Source organism: Carcharhinus amblyrhynchos, chromosome 34, assembly GCF_965287045.1.
Source record: "Carcharhinus amblyrhynchos chromosome 34, sCarAmb.v2.hapA, whole genome shotgun sequence".
NCBI lineage: Eukaryota > Metazoa > Chordata > Chondrichthyes > Carcharhiniformes > Carcharhinidae > Carcharhinus > Carcharhinus amblyrhynchos.
This window is the reverse complement of record NC_137357.1, coordinates 22269292-22286302: the sequence shown is the minus strand read 5'-3', so window position 1 is coordinate 22286302 and position 17011 is coordinate 22269292. Positions and strand designations below refer to the sequence as shown.

General features: G+C 41.5%; 1 protein-coding gene across 4 annotated transcripts in view; it reads left to right on the top strand.

Annotated features, from left to right (window-relative positions):
• Nucleotides 1–7729: 7729 nt before the first annotated feature.
• Nucleotides 7730–17011, top strand: part of LOC145361285 (cytosolic purine 5'-nucleotidase-like) — a 68310-nt gene continuing 59028 nt past the window's right edge. For 3 of the 4 annotated variants that reach the window (XM_080216927.1, XM_080216926.1, XM_080216929.1), the window contains exons 1-3: nt 7730–8056; nt 14405–14478; nt 15064–15181. In XM_080216927.1, coding sequence (XP_080073053.1) covers nt 7923–8056; nt 14405–14478; nt 15064–15181 — 326 coding nt within the window. In that variant the 5' untranslated portion in view covers nt 7730–7922. Of the gene's footprint in view, nt 8057–14184; nt 14237–14404; nt 14479–15063; nt 15182–17011 lie in introns of those variants that run through there. The other variant, XM_080216928.1, reaches the window with a different exon arrangement.

The window sequence follows — 17011 nt, the reverse complement described above, 5'->3', positions numbered from 1 at the left end:
TTATGAACAAAGCTTTATTTATCTCTCTTCTGTGTCAACTTGTTCAATATAATCAGAAACGAAAATAAACTATTTTGATTTAAGAACATAAGAAATAGGAGCAGGAGTAGGCCGTCTAGCCCCTTGAGCCTGCTCCACCATTCAATAAGATCATGGCTGATCTGATAGTGGGTTCAGTTCCACTGACCTGCCCGCTCCCCATAACCTTTAACTCCCTTATTGGTTAAAAATCTATTTATCTGTGACATAAACGCATTTAACGAGGCACCATCTACTGCTTCATTGAGCAGAGAATTCCAAAGATTCACTACCCTCTGGGAGAAGGAGTTGCTCCTCAACTCTGTTCTAAATTGACTCCCCCGTATTTTGAGGCTATGCCCCCTGCTTCTTGATTCCATTGTAAATGGAAATAACCTCGCTGCTTCTCCCCTGTCAAGCCCCTTCATTATCTTATGTGTCTCTATAAGATCTCCCCTCAACCTTCTAAACTCTAATGAATACAGGGCCAATCTACTCAATCTCTCCTCATAAGCTAAGTCCCTCATCTCCAGAATCAACCTGGTGAACCTTCTCTGAACTCCTCCAAAGCTAATATTTGTGCCACCAAACGATAATCATTGAGGCATGCTGTTTTGCTTTTCTTTGGTACTGGGATGATGGTCGTTTTCTTGAAGCAGATAGTATTTCAACAACTTCAGATTGTTGTAAAGAGAGGTTGAAGATGCCTGCACATAACCTGCCAGATGACCCACACCGGATCTGAGTGCTCATCCAGGTACCCTACCTTTACTTGTTCTAATTTGTAAATTAAGAACACTATCAAACATTCCCTGGAAGAGATTACTTTCAGGCTCTGCTGAAATGTTCCTCTGATTAGGTAAATATGTAACAAATACTTGGTCAAATTGTGGAGGGCTTCACAACAGTTGCACAACAGAGTACAATTTTAAAGCGGGTGCAGAAGCAGAGAGACCTGGAGGTACATGTGCACAAATATATCAAAGGTAGCAGGGCAGGTCAGGAAAGTGGTTAAAAGACCTTCAAAAGGGGAGGCACAGGAACACGGAATTTGTGATTAATTTTACAAATCTCTGGTTTAGCTTCAACTGAATCATTCATGGAATTCTGCTGCCCCGCCCACCACAGGGATTGGAGCGGCAAGGGGTGGACAATGAGAAGGTCCCATTGACCTTGGGCGGGTCGAGCGTGGCTATAAAATCCTGGCCATTATGTCCAGTTCTGGCACTATACATTCGGAATCATAGAATCCTTACAGTGCAGGAGGAGGCCATCGAATCTGCACAAATCTCCAAAAGAGCATCTTACCGAGGCCGCTGCCAACCCCCTCACCTCCACCCCATACCTGTATCCCCTTGCATTTACCATGGCTAATTCACCTATCCTACTGTTACCTATATCTTTGGACATTAAGGGAGTGATTTTACCATTTTGATTCTAAGTGCTGAATCAGGGTGTAATTCAGATCTGACTTGGAAACCTGTTCGCATACGCTCCCATACACACTTCGCCTGAAAAAAAATCATGAGTCTAAATCATGCTGTGGGCGGGGCTTATCGCACCCAAAACATGCTCTGATCGGAAACTTCAACTGTGCATACGCGGTTAAAACAAAAATTTGAAAATTGCTCGCCTGTCACATCGCTCCCGGACCACAAAAAGTGGATAAAGCAGCCCAGGACTGATGGCCCCCACAGATATTGCCCCACCTCCACAACATAGCTGTCCCCCTTATCCACCCATTTCCCCGCTATGCAGACCAATTGCAACCTCCTGCCCCCGAAGGGCCAAACAGGCCGTTTGACCACAAGTTGCACCGAACATGTCCCTACCTACTAGGCATACCAAGAACCCTCCATCTTACTAATTGCCATGTACTATCCAAAAGTCTCTTAAACAACCCTATCGAATCCACACAGTGTGTGTGTGTGTTGGAGGGGGCAGATCATTCTCTGGTGGGAAGGCAGGAGCAGCGTATCAGGTAGACAACATTGGCCGAGCTGCAGGAGTACGTACCACGTACCTGGTGGATGGTGTTCTCATGTGAGATGATGGCATCCATGCCGATGATCCAGCACATCTTGCAGAGGTTGCTGTGGCAGGGTTGTGTGGTGTTGTGGGCACTGTTTGCCTGAAGGCTGGGTAGGCTGCTGCGGACAATGGTCTGTTTGAGGTTGTGCGGTTGTTTGAAGGTAAGAAGTGAGTGTGGGGATGGCCTTGGCAAGATGTTCGTCTTCATCAATCTCATGTTGAAGGTTCCGGAGAATCAGCTATTCGTGAGGTACACGTTACATACTCTTGCAACTTGGCTGATGTTGTCTACCTGATACGCTGCAGGAAAGGATGTCCCAAGGCATGGTACACTGGGAGATGATGCAGATACTACGACAACGGTTGAATGAACACTGCTTGACAATTACCAGGCAAAAGTATTCTCTTCCTATTGGTCAGCGGTCACAGGCATTCGGCCTCTGATCTTGGGGTAAGCATTCTCCAAGGCAGCCTTCACGACACACAACAACACAGAGCTGCTGAGAAGAGACTCATAGCCAAGTTCCACACACATGAGGACGGCCTCATCTGGGTTCTTGGGTTCATACCATACTATCTGTAATCCCCACAACTTGCCTTTGCTTGCAAAATCTCACTATCCGTCCTGTCTGGAGACAATACACATCTCTTTAACCTGTGCTTAATGCTCTGTCCGCTCACATTGTCTGTACCTTTAAGACTTCATTACCTGTAAAGACTCGCATTCCAATCATTATTTTGTAAATTGTGTTTGTGTCTTTATATGCTCTTTTTGTGAATAGAACTCCCACATGCCTGATGAAGGGGCAGCGATCCGAAAGCTAGTGGCTTTTACTATCAAATAAACCTGTTGAACTTTAACCTGGTGTTGTGAGATTTTTTTTACTGTGTTTACCCCAGTCCAACGCCGGCATCTCCACATCTGAATCTGGAGCCATGTGTGATAAAGCCTTTTCTTCTGCCTGAGCTATTTATTCTCATTTTAGTTCAAGAAGCAACTTTGTAGCAGATGATGTCAATGAGGCCTTGTGAACGTCCTAATGAAAGGAATGCCCACTCACTGGAATTGTTTAATTGTGAATTGCAAAATAAGGGGGTGTTGTGTGACACTTCCTGCTGGGTCTCTTTGCTGTAGGACTTCACTATTATTAGACCAAGGCTTTTTGAAGAGATCGTTAATAAGAATGGAGCCCCATCCATCACTCTGCTGTTCAAAGCAATGAGTACTGAACCATGTGTCTTCAGTTAGATCCTCTAGCAGTGTCAATTTAGCTGATCTTAAGCAATGATATGACAATTGACTTCAGTGTTGTTGCATTAGGAAGGATAAAAACTGGTGAAGGTAACTTGTTCCTGGTTGTCATCCAATGACCTATTGTAAATGTGTTCACGCAGCTTGCTAAAATTTCATTGATCTAACTTGGACATGAATCATGGTATTTGGATGAGACGCCAGAGGATGATGAACAAGGGTGTGTCTGTCTACTCAAAATGATTCAATGCTGTCTGTAGAAGTAGAGGGAGAAAACAGCAAACAGAGTAGTGGCTATGGGAGAGCAGGGTTTTTGTTTTTGAAGAAATATATATGAGTAAAAACAATTATTCAATGCAGTAAAATGTATTTAAAAGAGAAATAATCAACCAATTGCTTGTTACTGCAGATTGTTATATTTTCACTCCACTGGTAGTGACTGCACTGAAGAATAATCTGTAGAAATTAGAAGATCACTACAGCTAAAGGCATGAAATGGCATAGGTCATGCTGCTTGCCACCTGCAGTGTGGCTAACGCATTGCCCATGTGCGTCAGTCTCATCTAGAGCGTAATGTCAGTCTTCCGCTGATTTGACGGACATCTTCCAAACCTGGACCATAGTTATTCATCAAATGGCTGCACTTATTATTCATACATGTACTCAGCTGCATAAGGGTCCCTTCCACCAGTACCCCCACCCCAAGCATGTTAGCATTATTTAAAGGGCTAGCCATCTAAAAGCTCAAGTTTATTCATTAGTCACAAGTCGGCTTATGTTGACACTGCAGTGAAGTTGTTGTGAAAATCCCCTGGTCGCCACATTCCAGCGCCTTCGGATACACTGAGTGACAATTTAGCATGGCCAATGCACCTAACCAGCATGTCTTTTTGACTGTGGCTAGGAACCAGAGCACCCGGAGGAAACACACGCAGACACAAGGTGAACGTGCAGAATCCGCAAAAACAGTGACCCAAGCCAGGAATCAAACCCAGGTCCCTGGCACTGTGAGGCAGCAATGCTAACCACTGTGCCACCTGATCATTCAATTGCATGTTGAGGTGCTTGTGACTTTCATCAGCTATGAAGAAATTTGTGCAAGTACAGAGGCTTGTTTCTGAAGTTTGTTGATGAACTGGTGCTCAGGGAGGTCAGAGAATTTGCCCCCACCTTCCACAAGTCTGCTGGAGATATGGGGGTGCTACAACTGCAGTTTCACTGAGCCTGCAACAGGACCAAGAAATAGAGGAAAGGAGATGGAAGCTCCACAAGAAAGGGGAGGAGGTGGAGTACGCTCCTGTGTTTTCAGAAAGTTCTCCTCATACCTCAGCCTTCAGGAGCAATGTCGGAGGCAACTCTGTCTCAACTTGACATCTCTCAACAGGACCTGAAGCCTCACACCTGGGCTTTTATAGCACTGCTAGTGGCCATAAAATTGGCATTAAACTTAGACAACTGGATTATTCAAGGAGGGAGCAAGTGACATTCGGCACCCCTAGTTTATTGACCTTTAATGCATCTGGGAGGTGACAGAGGCCCAAGATGCAAAGAGAGGCAATTGCATTATATTAGTTTGAAACAGTGAGAAGTAGGATGAGCATGCAGCTCATGAGTGGGATTCTTAATATGCAGGGAGGCATCAACAGCATACACATGGTCCCCCAGTACATGATGTGGGTATGCCGGCGTTGGACTGGTGTAAACACAGTAAAAAGTCTGACAACACCAGGTTTTAGTCCAACCTATTTATTTGATAATAGAGTGTCTCCATGTTTGATTGTCTGTATCCTCCACAACGTCGCCATCATGAAAGCAAAGCCTTTGCGCACAGGCATCCAAAGGAAACCTGAGCGGCAAAGAGGAGGCAGGCAGGGAAAATGCATCCAGAATCCCTTCTCTCCATTCAGGCTGTCTGAGAACAACTGCTTAAACTCCACTTCCCATAGAAAAATCTTGGCTTTGCAAAGCAGCTGTTGCTGAGTTTTGCTATGCTCACAGTTCACCTGTAGCCAGTTGTACTTAAGAAAATAAATTTGAGCATTCTGTTTGCAAGTTAGATTTAAAGCTGTGCCAGATACTCTTTCAACTAGATGTGCTAACTGAGGTCAGTTAAATGCACAAAAAGATGGACAGTAAGTGTGCAAAGCACCTGCCTGTGATAGGTCCATCTTCCAGATTGCAGTCAGTTAAGAAATATAAACCAGGCACACAAACCTTAGGATAATGCTGCATACCAACTAGCAGGAATTATAAACCATTTGTCTCAATTTAGCTGTCAGCCCTCCCACTAGTGCTGTTTATGAGGATGAATGTTGGAGCTGGACACAGTTCCTCTGTTCAAACACATGATGAAGTGAACTTTTCTGTCAGAGCCATCAGATTTCTGCATCCAGTTAGGAAATGTAAGCATAGTCCTTGTGGACTTTAGTTCAGTCTCATAAGGCTATCTTATAAATAAAATCTGTGTTTACGGTGAATATTTGCGCACAACCATTTAAGTTTATTTTTGACAGTTCGACTGTCTCATTTTGTGATAATCTCTGCAAGAGAGTTCGGCTTGGGCAGAGAGTCCTAACTAAAATCAGCCACGACTCAAATGTACACAAGTCCCTGAAGATTTAAGACAGGGCTGGCCCTTTCATCTGAAAACCCGAACAGAGAATCTCTGCAGTAATCAGGTGAGCACATTTAAAGATCTGGCTGCGTATTGGACACATATTTATTGTTTCCTCATTGTTGGAGTCCTAATCATTTGAATGGTTTGTGAATTGCAAAAGCTTGCAGTAGAGGAATTGAAAACAAGTTGAACAACTTCATGAGATGTAAGTGATCTCTGTGGAAAATCTATAGCTCTGTGTTAAATATTGACCATGTCCTATAAACCAGCTAAAACTTTAAATAAACTGATTTGGCTATTTTAGAGTTAAAAAACAAAGATGTCACTAGTGCTAAATTAAATTTTTTCACATAATCTGATCCTGACATGTGAACCACAGGCCGTGTTTAAAAATACTCAGTGGCAATAGGGTTCATCATTGGAATGTTGTGGTGCAAAGGTTTGTGCTGTACAACACATTGTTCAACGGGTCTCTTTTATCTGTGAATAAAATGAAGGAAGGTTCCCTGTTGTGACGTGATTCGATCAGACCATTGCCTGTTGACCATCTCCTGACTGGTTTTATCCCAGTTGAACTGGCCTGCTCCTGTGGCTGGAGGTAGTTGCTAACCTGACCCTACTCGGGCAAGTCATTTGATGGACTTTGTCTCGCCATTTCCTTTAAATGAACTTGGATCTTGGATCCATCCGGAATGGGCTGGGTCTTCCTGTTCTACATATTTGGCCTAGAATTGAGTGTCAAGAGAATGAACAAAGAGGAAGTCTTTCTAAAACGTGAGTGTGAATGTGAAAGAACGACATTTTCGGTAAATGCTGTTTCAGTAAAGGCTTAGTCCTTGTCCAGCTCTGATTTTTTTTTAATTTTTAAAAATCAGCACAAACTCTTGAGTCAGATCTAATCTGTTAATCCTCTGATCCACACAAGCGGCTGATCAGGTCAAAAGGATGTCAAGTAAATTTAATAGACTAAAGCTCTTTCAGAGGAATTCAGTTCCAAAGTGGTGCACTGTTTCTGCTGGTGAAAATCTTCCATTACTTCATAAAGCAGCATTTTAAAAAATAACTTCTTAGTGAAAAGAAGCAATCCAGATATATTGGGTCAAAATAGTAACATAGTAATACCGTCTTGCTTAGGCTTGCTCCTTCTGCATCCTACTGCTCAAACACTTTTGCCCACAAAGTTAGTGCAAGTGTGAGCTGGTAACTGAACAGCAAAGGAACTAGGGCATCTGGGACCTGAGTGAACAGGGCAAGCAATGAGAAGAAAATTGGGAAATAAATGGACTGAATTTACAGGAGTAAATTGAATTTCAATTCAGTTACAGAAATAGAAATAGGGGAAGTAAAATTGGAATAACAGAGAGGAATGTAGAGGCAGAAAGGAAAAATATGAAAATTAACATTTTATATTCTTTAAAATTAGCCACACTTGTTATTTAGAGAGCAACCGCCAACTCATTGTTTCAAAGAATCAGGTACTGCACTGCACTAATTAAGAGCTGAATAAAGTATTTATGATAACATGTTGTGACATGATAACTGGATTTTCTTACACCAAGGTACCTGACGTTTGCTGAAGTAAGGAGGTATGAAAACATCTGCACATAATTGGATTTGGGTTTTATTTGAGTGCCAGTTCATGAGAGGATTTTGTGAAGTTGTGCGAGGTTTCTTTCTCCCAGACTTGGGCTCGGTTTGCACAGTGGAGATAGTGTTGGGCCATTTATTTGTCACACAATCGTCAGAGGGTCGTCAAGAGTTTGTTAGATGTACTGCAGCAGCTGCTGAAACGTGCTGAGCTCCCTGTCAGAGTGAGCACACAGCTCCAGTGATAAACTGGAGCCTCTCAGCTGGATTCAACTGATAGTGTATCAGAAATGAAAAGCTGCAACAGTATTGGCTAATTTCTGCTGGAATGGTCACAGGATGAAGACGCTGGCTTGATTCTCCAGCTTACTTCACTGAAAGCTTGGAGAGTGCAAAGTTAGAAGGAAGTTGTTAAGTATGGGGAGTATAACAGGCAACTGCTCAGAACAGAACAATCAACACTCAACTCATGAGAATCACACCAACTTCCAAAGTACAGGGGATTGTCATCAGGTTAATTGTCGACTTCTGAAACGAGATTATCAACACAGGTAATAATGTTCACAGATCTGTTATGTTAATAGTTGCTAAGAATCCAAAGTGTAGAATGACATTAGACAAGTCATGTAGCTTCAAACATTTTGCATGTCTGTGTGGCTGCTGCTGAGTTCATTTGGCTAGATGGCTAGTTGTACATCAAAATAATGCCAACAATATGGGATTGAAGTAGACTTGGGTCCTGCCTCCTTGACTTGCTCCTTAGAGTGGAAACAAATGACCAAGGACAACTATATATTACTGAACATTTTAAAAAATAACGTAGGGTTCTGTGGGAACCTTATACCATCAACAATTTTATTTTGCTTCAGTATTCTGGATCCTCCAAATTAGAAAATCCCGAAACTACCTATTGAGCTTTAATATGTGTAACATTGTAATGCTCTCAACTCTTCAACAGCACAGGTAGGGGATATGTCAATTCACTAACTACTAACTTTCCTGCATTGCATTTCTGTTTGTTCAATTTGTGAAAATCATGATATAAAGAAACATATTCAAAGTGACTGATGATTGCAACATGGTACAAAGCTCATATTGAATTTAGTTTACAATGCAGCAGAGTTGCTTTCAGCTAAAGCATTATTTTGCTGAGTTCAGATGTTTACTGCCACAGTTTTTTCATTTATTGTGTACGTTTTAACACTGAATAGCATGAACAGCTGCGACCATTTTGTATTCTCTGACACATATGTGGAAAGAAGTTAGTAAAACAGAACTTAAATGGACTAGCATGGATCATCTTAAGATGCAGACTGAGTGATACTACATCTTCTCAGTTAAATCATAGAAAATGAAATAATACTAAATAATGCAAAGTAGAAATATTTGAATGTTAATCTGGCAGTGATAGTGAAAAGAACATTGGAAAATACTGCAGTGAGTGTTCAATTGTTCACGAAACAACTATATATAGCACCTTTCAAATCTCCGAGAAAAATCCTCGGAAATGAATATGCATTGGTTTGAGAAAGAGAATTCCACACCAGGACGGTTTGAGCAAGAAAAGTTGACCTCTGTTCTGCACACACTCATATCTGTTCAGGTTATTCTTTTCATCAGCTGCGAATGGTAAGGAATGGCCTGCTGAAAGTTTGCTCAGAGAATTAACCTGAACGTGATTCCCAGTGGAAACACTTCAGGAAGGTTTGCTTGTCATTTTCTATTTTTGTCTGTCATGTTGCCTCAGACTCAGTATCAATTTTGAAGTTACACAAAAGGACTGGCAAGTACTTTTAAGTTTCAACATGGATGAACTGGTTTCAGTGGGTGAGCTGACATCTTTCACAACCTCAGGACATCCCAAAGAGCTTTGATGCCACTTTTGGGGCTCAATCACTACTGTAATGTCAGAAACACCTCAGCCAACTAACACACAACACAATCCCACAATCAGCAATATGTAAATGACTGGGTAACCTATTTTAGCAGCACTGATTGAGAGGTGAATATTGGCTGGGTCATTGAGTTTGGGCTCCTTTGAGATTTTTTGAAATAGAACCATAGCATCTTTTAACGTACCATTTAATTTCTGACATGAAAGATGGCACCTCTGACAATGAGCCTCTCCTTCAGCACTGTACTGGAGTGTTAACCTTTGCTTTGTGCTCAGCTTCCAGTATTGATTTGGGGCCCACACTCTTCTGACTCAGAGTTGTGAGTTCTAGCAACTGAGCTGACACTCCCAAGTAGCATCCTTCAGCCACTATTTCAGCTGGTGGTCTGTGTGCAACATTGAGGGGACTGACATTCAGAGTCACAGAATCACTCCTTTACACTATGTTGTCAGGCCCATTACCATTAGGGTTGACCATCCCACTGATTTTTTTGTTATCAAAGTCACTCCTCAGGGGTCTAACCACACACTTATACTTTGTGAACAGTCCTTCCCCTCATGGCCTAACCACAGCAGATTTAATTCATGGGAATCGGCTCCCATTACTCTGACAAGATGCTGTTGTGGGTCTGTGATCAGAGGTTGTCCTGTGATTATACACTGGTGTTATACTGTGATTAAATGTACCACTAAACAGCTCAGAGCACACAGAATATTTCACGCATGTCAAATAGATTTCAGAAACAGCTTAGTTTCCATGTTTGCTTGAGGGATAAATGCTGTGATCTTTAAGACCTTATTTCTGAAGAGTATTTGACTTCCTGTACCATTGAAGCCCTTTGGACATTTTCTACAATAAGGTGTTATATAAATCCAAGTTGGAGTTGAGTTTTCATCACCACTGAACCTGCAATGAGCATATTTTGCTGCTGTTATTCTACGTATAGAATCAGCAAGTACTCCTGAATAACAAATAAGTTAGGAACAGTCGGATTCACTGTGGCTTTTTCTTCCCCATTTTTAATGAAATATTTTCCCCTGAAAGTGTTGACACTTGTTGAATAGCCCTCTGGGTTTTGGGTGCTGTATTTCCACCAGTGCTTCATCTAAAAGCCCATTCTTTAGAACTGACCCAAGACAGAGATTTCTTTCTTTCATTCCCCTCTGATCAGTGCATCCAGGAGAGGAAAGATGTTTGGGGATTTAGCCTTCAGTCTGCCCACTGTTTTGCACCAACTCTACCATTTCCAGTTTCAGATGAGCCATGCAATGTGCTAGGCTGTATCTTCTTGATTTGTCATTGACAGACCATAAAATACAGGAGCAGAATTAGGCCATTTGACCCATCGAATCTGCTCCACCATTCAATCATGGCTGATAGGTTTCTTAATCCCATTCTCCTGCCTTTTCCCCATAACCTTTGATCTCCTTACCAATTAAGAATTAATCTACCTCTGTCTTAAATACACTCAATAACCTGGCATCCACAGCCTTCTGTGGCAATGAATTCCATAGATTCACCATCCTCTGGCTGAAGATGTTACTCTTCATCTCAGTTCTAAAGGATCGCCCCTTTACGCTAACGCTGTGCCCTTGGATCCTAGTCTTTCCTACTAATGGAAACAGCTTCCCTATGTCCACTCTATCCAGGCCTTTTAGTATTCTGTAAGTTTCAATGAGATCACCCTCATCCTTCTAAACTCTATTGAGTACAAACCTCACAGACAAACAGTATGTGCTATCATTTTCATTATTCGTTCATAGAATTTGGCTGTCACTAGCTCAGCCAGCACTTATTGCCAATCCCTAATTGCCTTTGCCTTCTTAAATCACTGCAGTCCAACAGCAATACAGTTAGGAAGGGAGTTTCAGGATTTAGACCTCGCAAGAGTGAAGGATAGTTTGTGATTTGGAAGGGAACTTGGAGGTTGTGATGTTCCCATGCATTTTCTACTCTTGTCCTTCTAGGTGGTAGATTTTTGGGGTTTAGAAGATGCTGTGGAAGGAGCCTTGGCGATGTGTTGCAGTGAACTTTGTTGATGGTGCACACAGCTGCCACTGTGCATCGATCATGGAAGGAATGCATGTTGATGGGGTGCCAATCATGCAGGTAGCTTTGTCCTGGATGGTGTCGAGCTTCTTGAGTATTGCTGGAGCTGCACGCATCCAGGCAAGTTTAGAGTATTCAGTCACAATCCTGATTTGGGACTTGAAGATGCTGGACAGGCTTTGGGGAGTCATCAAGAGCTGAGGTAATCTGAGCAAAATTCCCATTCTCTGACCTGTTTTTGTTGCTGCAGTATTTATATGGTTGGTCCAGTTCAGTTTCTGGTAAATGATAGCCCCCAGGATGTTGATAGTGGGGGATTCAACAATCATAATAGCACTGAATGGGAGATGGATAGATTCTCTTCTGTTGGAGATAGTCATTGCCTTGCACTTGTGTGATGTGAATGTCATTTGCCAGTTATCAGCCCACGCCAAAATATTGTCCAGTTTTTGCTGCATACGGACATGGACTGCTTCAGTATCCAAAAAGTCACTGGCTTGTGTAAGCAAGCTTCTACAAACCTAAAAGCACAACCTCTGAAATGTTTTCTGTAATTTGATTGGTGTACTTTAAATGCTCCATATGAGACTACCAATAGAATCCAGAGTTCCTGACAACACTGGGGTTCCAATTTGGTTTTTGGCACGGCCTTGCGCAGTTGAAGAGAAGTCCCGTTGCCTGTGACCCCACAAATTGACTTTGTCAGGGCCTTGTGATGGAAGCAGAGGACCCCTCCTTCGTGTATTTATATAACTCTGAAACAGATCAAAGATGTAACTTCACCACACAGACCAAAGATAGAACATACGACTTTTCAATTATGTATGGGTCAAGGATTTGCTAGTCATTGAGTTACTTGGTGAGTCAATTACTACACTTGTAACCTAAATTGCAGTGTCTACTGGGTTTCAATCAAGATGGTATTGGCAGTGGATCTAGTTTTCAACAGGAAATTAAATAGGAACAATAGAAAAGGAACACACCAGCATCTGACACCTTAAAAAGTCTTATTTCCAGGTGATAATTGGAAATTGGTTTATTTTCAGTGGGTATTGATTGCACTGTAAGTAATTAAATAGTGTTGCTAAAGCTGAGATTTTTTAACTGCTGAGATTTTTTAACTGCTGAGACCTTGGATCAGCAGGGTTTATTCCCCGAATTTCAAAACTCGCTAAATCTGAGTAAACCAGCCCTGTATTTAGGATCTGAGGTTAATGTCCATTTTACAGAGATAACATTCAAACTGATTGTTCTCATTATTCAGATTCACGGATTAGCATTCAAAAGCCATTAGTAACTGCTCAGAGCTTTATCCTCACGTTACATCAGAGACATGAACTGAGAATTACAATCTGGTAAAAATGAATCTGCTGTTTTCAATTTGTGTCCAGTATCCCCAGGTTCAAGTCACTAACACCAGTGGTCCTAGAAGTGAACCCGTGGGAACACTTGTGCACACTGCCCTGAAGTCCAAAAGTATTGCCATATACTACAATTCTGTTTCCTGTTATTTTTATTTTTTATCCTTGCAACTTACTGTCACTATTATGTCATGGTTTTCAATTTTTCAACAAACTATCAAATGCCTTTCAAAAGTTCAGTTGCACAATATCAACTGCACTGTCTTCAGCCATTCTCTCTGTTACTTCATCCAAAATCTCAAAGCAAATTTGTCACACACATTCTCCATTACCAGTGTTTAACTTACTGGCCTGTAATTACCAGATTCATCCTTCTCACCTTTATTGAACAAGAGTGTAATATTTGCATTATTCCAAGCTTCATTGTATCAAAGGAGAATTGGAAAGTTGAAGCCAGTGCCTTCACAATTTCACAAAGTTCTCTCAGTAACTTTGAATGTATCCTGGGTCATTTGTCCAATTTAATCGCTGCAAGCCTTTTTAGGAACTTCTGTTCCTCTATTTTTATCTCATCTGGTACCTTGATAACCTCCTGTTTATTGGAGCTTTGGCAAAGCCCTCCCCTCAGTACAGTGATGCAAAGTATTCATTTAATACCTCAGCTGTGCCTTCTGCCTCCTTTGTGAATTGCCATCTTGTTTCCTAATTGACCCCACCACTTCTCTATTTTACTATTAAAATGTCTAAAAAGAAGATTCCTTGAGCTACAAATCTATTCCTATACTGACTCTTTGTCCCTGCTTATTTCACTTTGATTTTTCTGTACTTTTTTATTTAGCCTAATCTCCCTGTGTTGCCAAGCTGACATCTTTCATATACCTTTTTTTAATTCTGTGACCGAAAAGGAAGGAAAGAATAAACCAGATAACTTTTGATCAGTTAGCGTCTTATGAATAGTAAAACGACTGATCGAGCCTATATTAAGGGACAATGTGACTAAGTACTTTGAAAGGTATGAGCAATTAACCTGGATTTGGCAAAACTGGGACAAGTAGTGCTGATACACGTAGAACTCACAGTCAGACGTGTCTGAGACTGATACAGTGCCCACAACAGGACAGGACAAAAACTGTACCTTACTACCTAAATGGAACAAGACTGAGACTGCTGTATACAATACCCACATAGTCACCGGAATGATAATATGGTGTCCATAGTGTTGCAAGACCCAGATTAATGCACACGGTACTCAGTGGAATATATAAATTCATTGCTGTTTTAATCGAAAATTTCCACGTGTTGTCTTTCCAGCTTTCCCTCTTTAGAGCTCCATTATCTCCCAAATGCAACATGAAAGGCAGACAGAGGTTTCTCTCAAGTCAATAACAAGATAATTCACAAGAACAGTACTGGATAACTGCCTCAGGTATTTTATCTGAGATCAGCATGCCCTGGATGGAAGCATATCCTGCTTCTGAGGAAGACTGTTGTAGATAGAGCCCTGTCTTAACTGGGCTGCAGAACTGACTTGATTTTCCTTTGCAGTGTTATTTCTGAGAGTTCTGAATAGGATGTTTTTGTGTTTGATGTGCAGAGTTTTCGTGAACAGGAGCCTAGCACTTGAGAAGATTAAATGTTTTGGATTTGACATGGACTACACTCTCGCAGGTAGGGAACATTTGTTGTTAACATCATATTTGGTGAATTTGCACTGAGCCAGTAATTTCAACTAGCACAGGGCACTGTAATTAACCTCATTCACTGGAGAACAAAAATCAATCTGCTTTCCTGCTCCTGTTTGGTGTATGGTGAATCTACAGATAAGGACAAAGAAAACCGCTAATAAAATCTGTCATCACTCCCATGTGAATACTGGTCACTTTGTTAAGGTATTGAAGGAGAAGTGATCTGTACCCCAACAATTTTGAGGCAAGGAGAATGAGAAAAAATGTGAATGTTTAAGAAGAAAAAGCATAATCGTATCTGCAGAATAATTTATTGCCTGACAGAAAAATCAGAACTATTTATGGTTACAGTGCTTTGAAATAATTACATATGATTCGGCTTGGGCAAAAATTCATTTTTTATTTTTCAAAATAAATGATTTACAGTAGGTCACTAAAAACAGAAAAGGAACATGTCACTGAATCATCTTGACAGTCTTCTTCATTGCATTGTGATCAGGCTGACCTTGACTAATGATCGATGAAGGATAATGCTGGAGATGTACTAAAATATGTTTCTATTGTACAGTATACAGATCTCCTGAGTATGAAGAGCTAGGCTTCCAGCTGATGATAAATCACTTGGTTTCCATTGGATATCCACAGGAATTGCACCTCTACACATATGATCCCACTTTCCCAACCAGGTAAAACCAGCTTTCCAATTTACTCGCTGTGGAGATTGTCTTGCCTGTGGTTATTCCTGGGCTTGGATTACTTCACTGTATCAAAATGGGATTGTGTTACACTGCTGTCTGTCACTTATTAGGGTTTTGTCTGCAATGTATTTTGTTTGCGTTGAGGGCTGTGGGGCTGGGGTGGGGCTCAGGCAGTGTGCAGTGGCAAGGGTTATTCTACTTCTCGGTATAGAAGAAGTAGAAGCAGAATTAATGATGAATTAATTATTCACTATCAGGTTAACCTGCAGTGTCAGAAATGGAGAGATCTGTCATTTAAAAAGCTTAAATATGTGAAGCTTCTAAATAAGAGAGAAGCACAATAGCCTCGGTAATTGATATGAGGTGGGGCACTATTAGCAGTGCTTTGAAATTTACGAAGACCATAAGTTATGTGGTCAGTAGTTTAATCCTCAGGAGGCAGAAATGATTGAAATTAGCATTGAGAAATGTCCAAAGAACAAGGGGTGGCAAACAGAGTTCGTTGTGCAGAAGCGTAAATTAATGATATTGGTCCAGGGAACAAGGGTGATATGAATACAGCAGCTGACTCTCTATTGATAGAGCTGGAAGATGAGGTATATTTAGGTATTTACCATTTTTTAAAAGTCTCCAGCTACTATTTATTTGTTAACACTTGGCTCTGGTAGTAGTGGGAATAGCCCTCCTCCATGGGGTAGGCGGGGAGTTCTTCTTACAAGTGCTGGAAAAGAGGAATGTGGGGAGCCCAGATGACAGCACGAGAGAGGGAACAAATGAACAGGGGCTGCCCCCCATCCCTCCAACCCCCCGATAGTTCTGTGATGGGGCATTCTCCCTGATGCTTGTGGGGCTGTTCCTCTGTGTACATGTGGTGATTGGGGGCGTTTATTTCAACTGTAGATCAAGGCATCCTTTAAAGGTGCATCCCGATCTCTGTGGAGCCATCCATGCTGGCTCTATCAGGCTCCATTCTGCCAGATTGATGACATCAGCCACACCCTTAGATTTTCTGTGTGCCAGAAGTGCCAGAAAATCTGGTCTGAAAACTTGGCTGTGTTTTGAGAGAAACACACCCAAGTTTTCAGTGAGACCCTAATACTTAGCCATTTTTTCAGAAAATTCCACACTCTTTTTAGTAATGCTGATTGAGAGATAAATTCTGGCTATTCTTTAGAACAGTGTTATAGGATCTTTCACATCAGTCTTAGAAACTAGGAGCCTTGATTGAATGTGTCACCTGAAAGGTGCCACCTCTGCAAGTGCAGAGTGATCTCAGTACTGCACCAAAGTGTCAGCCGATACTTTTGTGCTTAAGCAGCTGACATGGAACTTGAACCGTTTGATTCAGAGGCAAGATTATAACCCACTGAGTCACAACTGACACTGGAAGAATGAAGGTTCAACCTCATTTATAATCAAAAGGCTGTTAATGATATATTGAGGTTAGTGAAGTTTTATTCCAGCCTAAAGAATCACAGAGGTTCTTTTTCTCTATGAGTGAAATGTTTTCCAGGAATGGTAAGCCATTTGGCGCCTTTGAAATAAAACTTTGAGGCCTATTTGATGAGAAATTGACTGAAGGTTGCAGGAGTAGATTCAATATTGAATCTGTATACTTTCTAGGTTTTCTTGGACTGTATTCATGGGTGGCCGTGAAAATGCTTTGCAGCTTTTGCAAGATGCAGCTTGATGGACTGTTCTAACAGAGAGACATGTAGAAACCTGTGACGTGAAAAGGAAAAGACAGAGGAAGAGATGTAAAAAAGAGGAATCATGGGTCAAAAGTTTTAATAGGGATCCAAAAAGTAAGATCTGTAA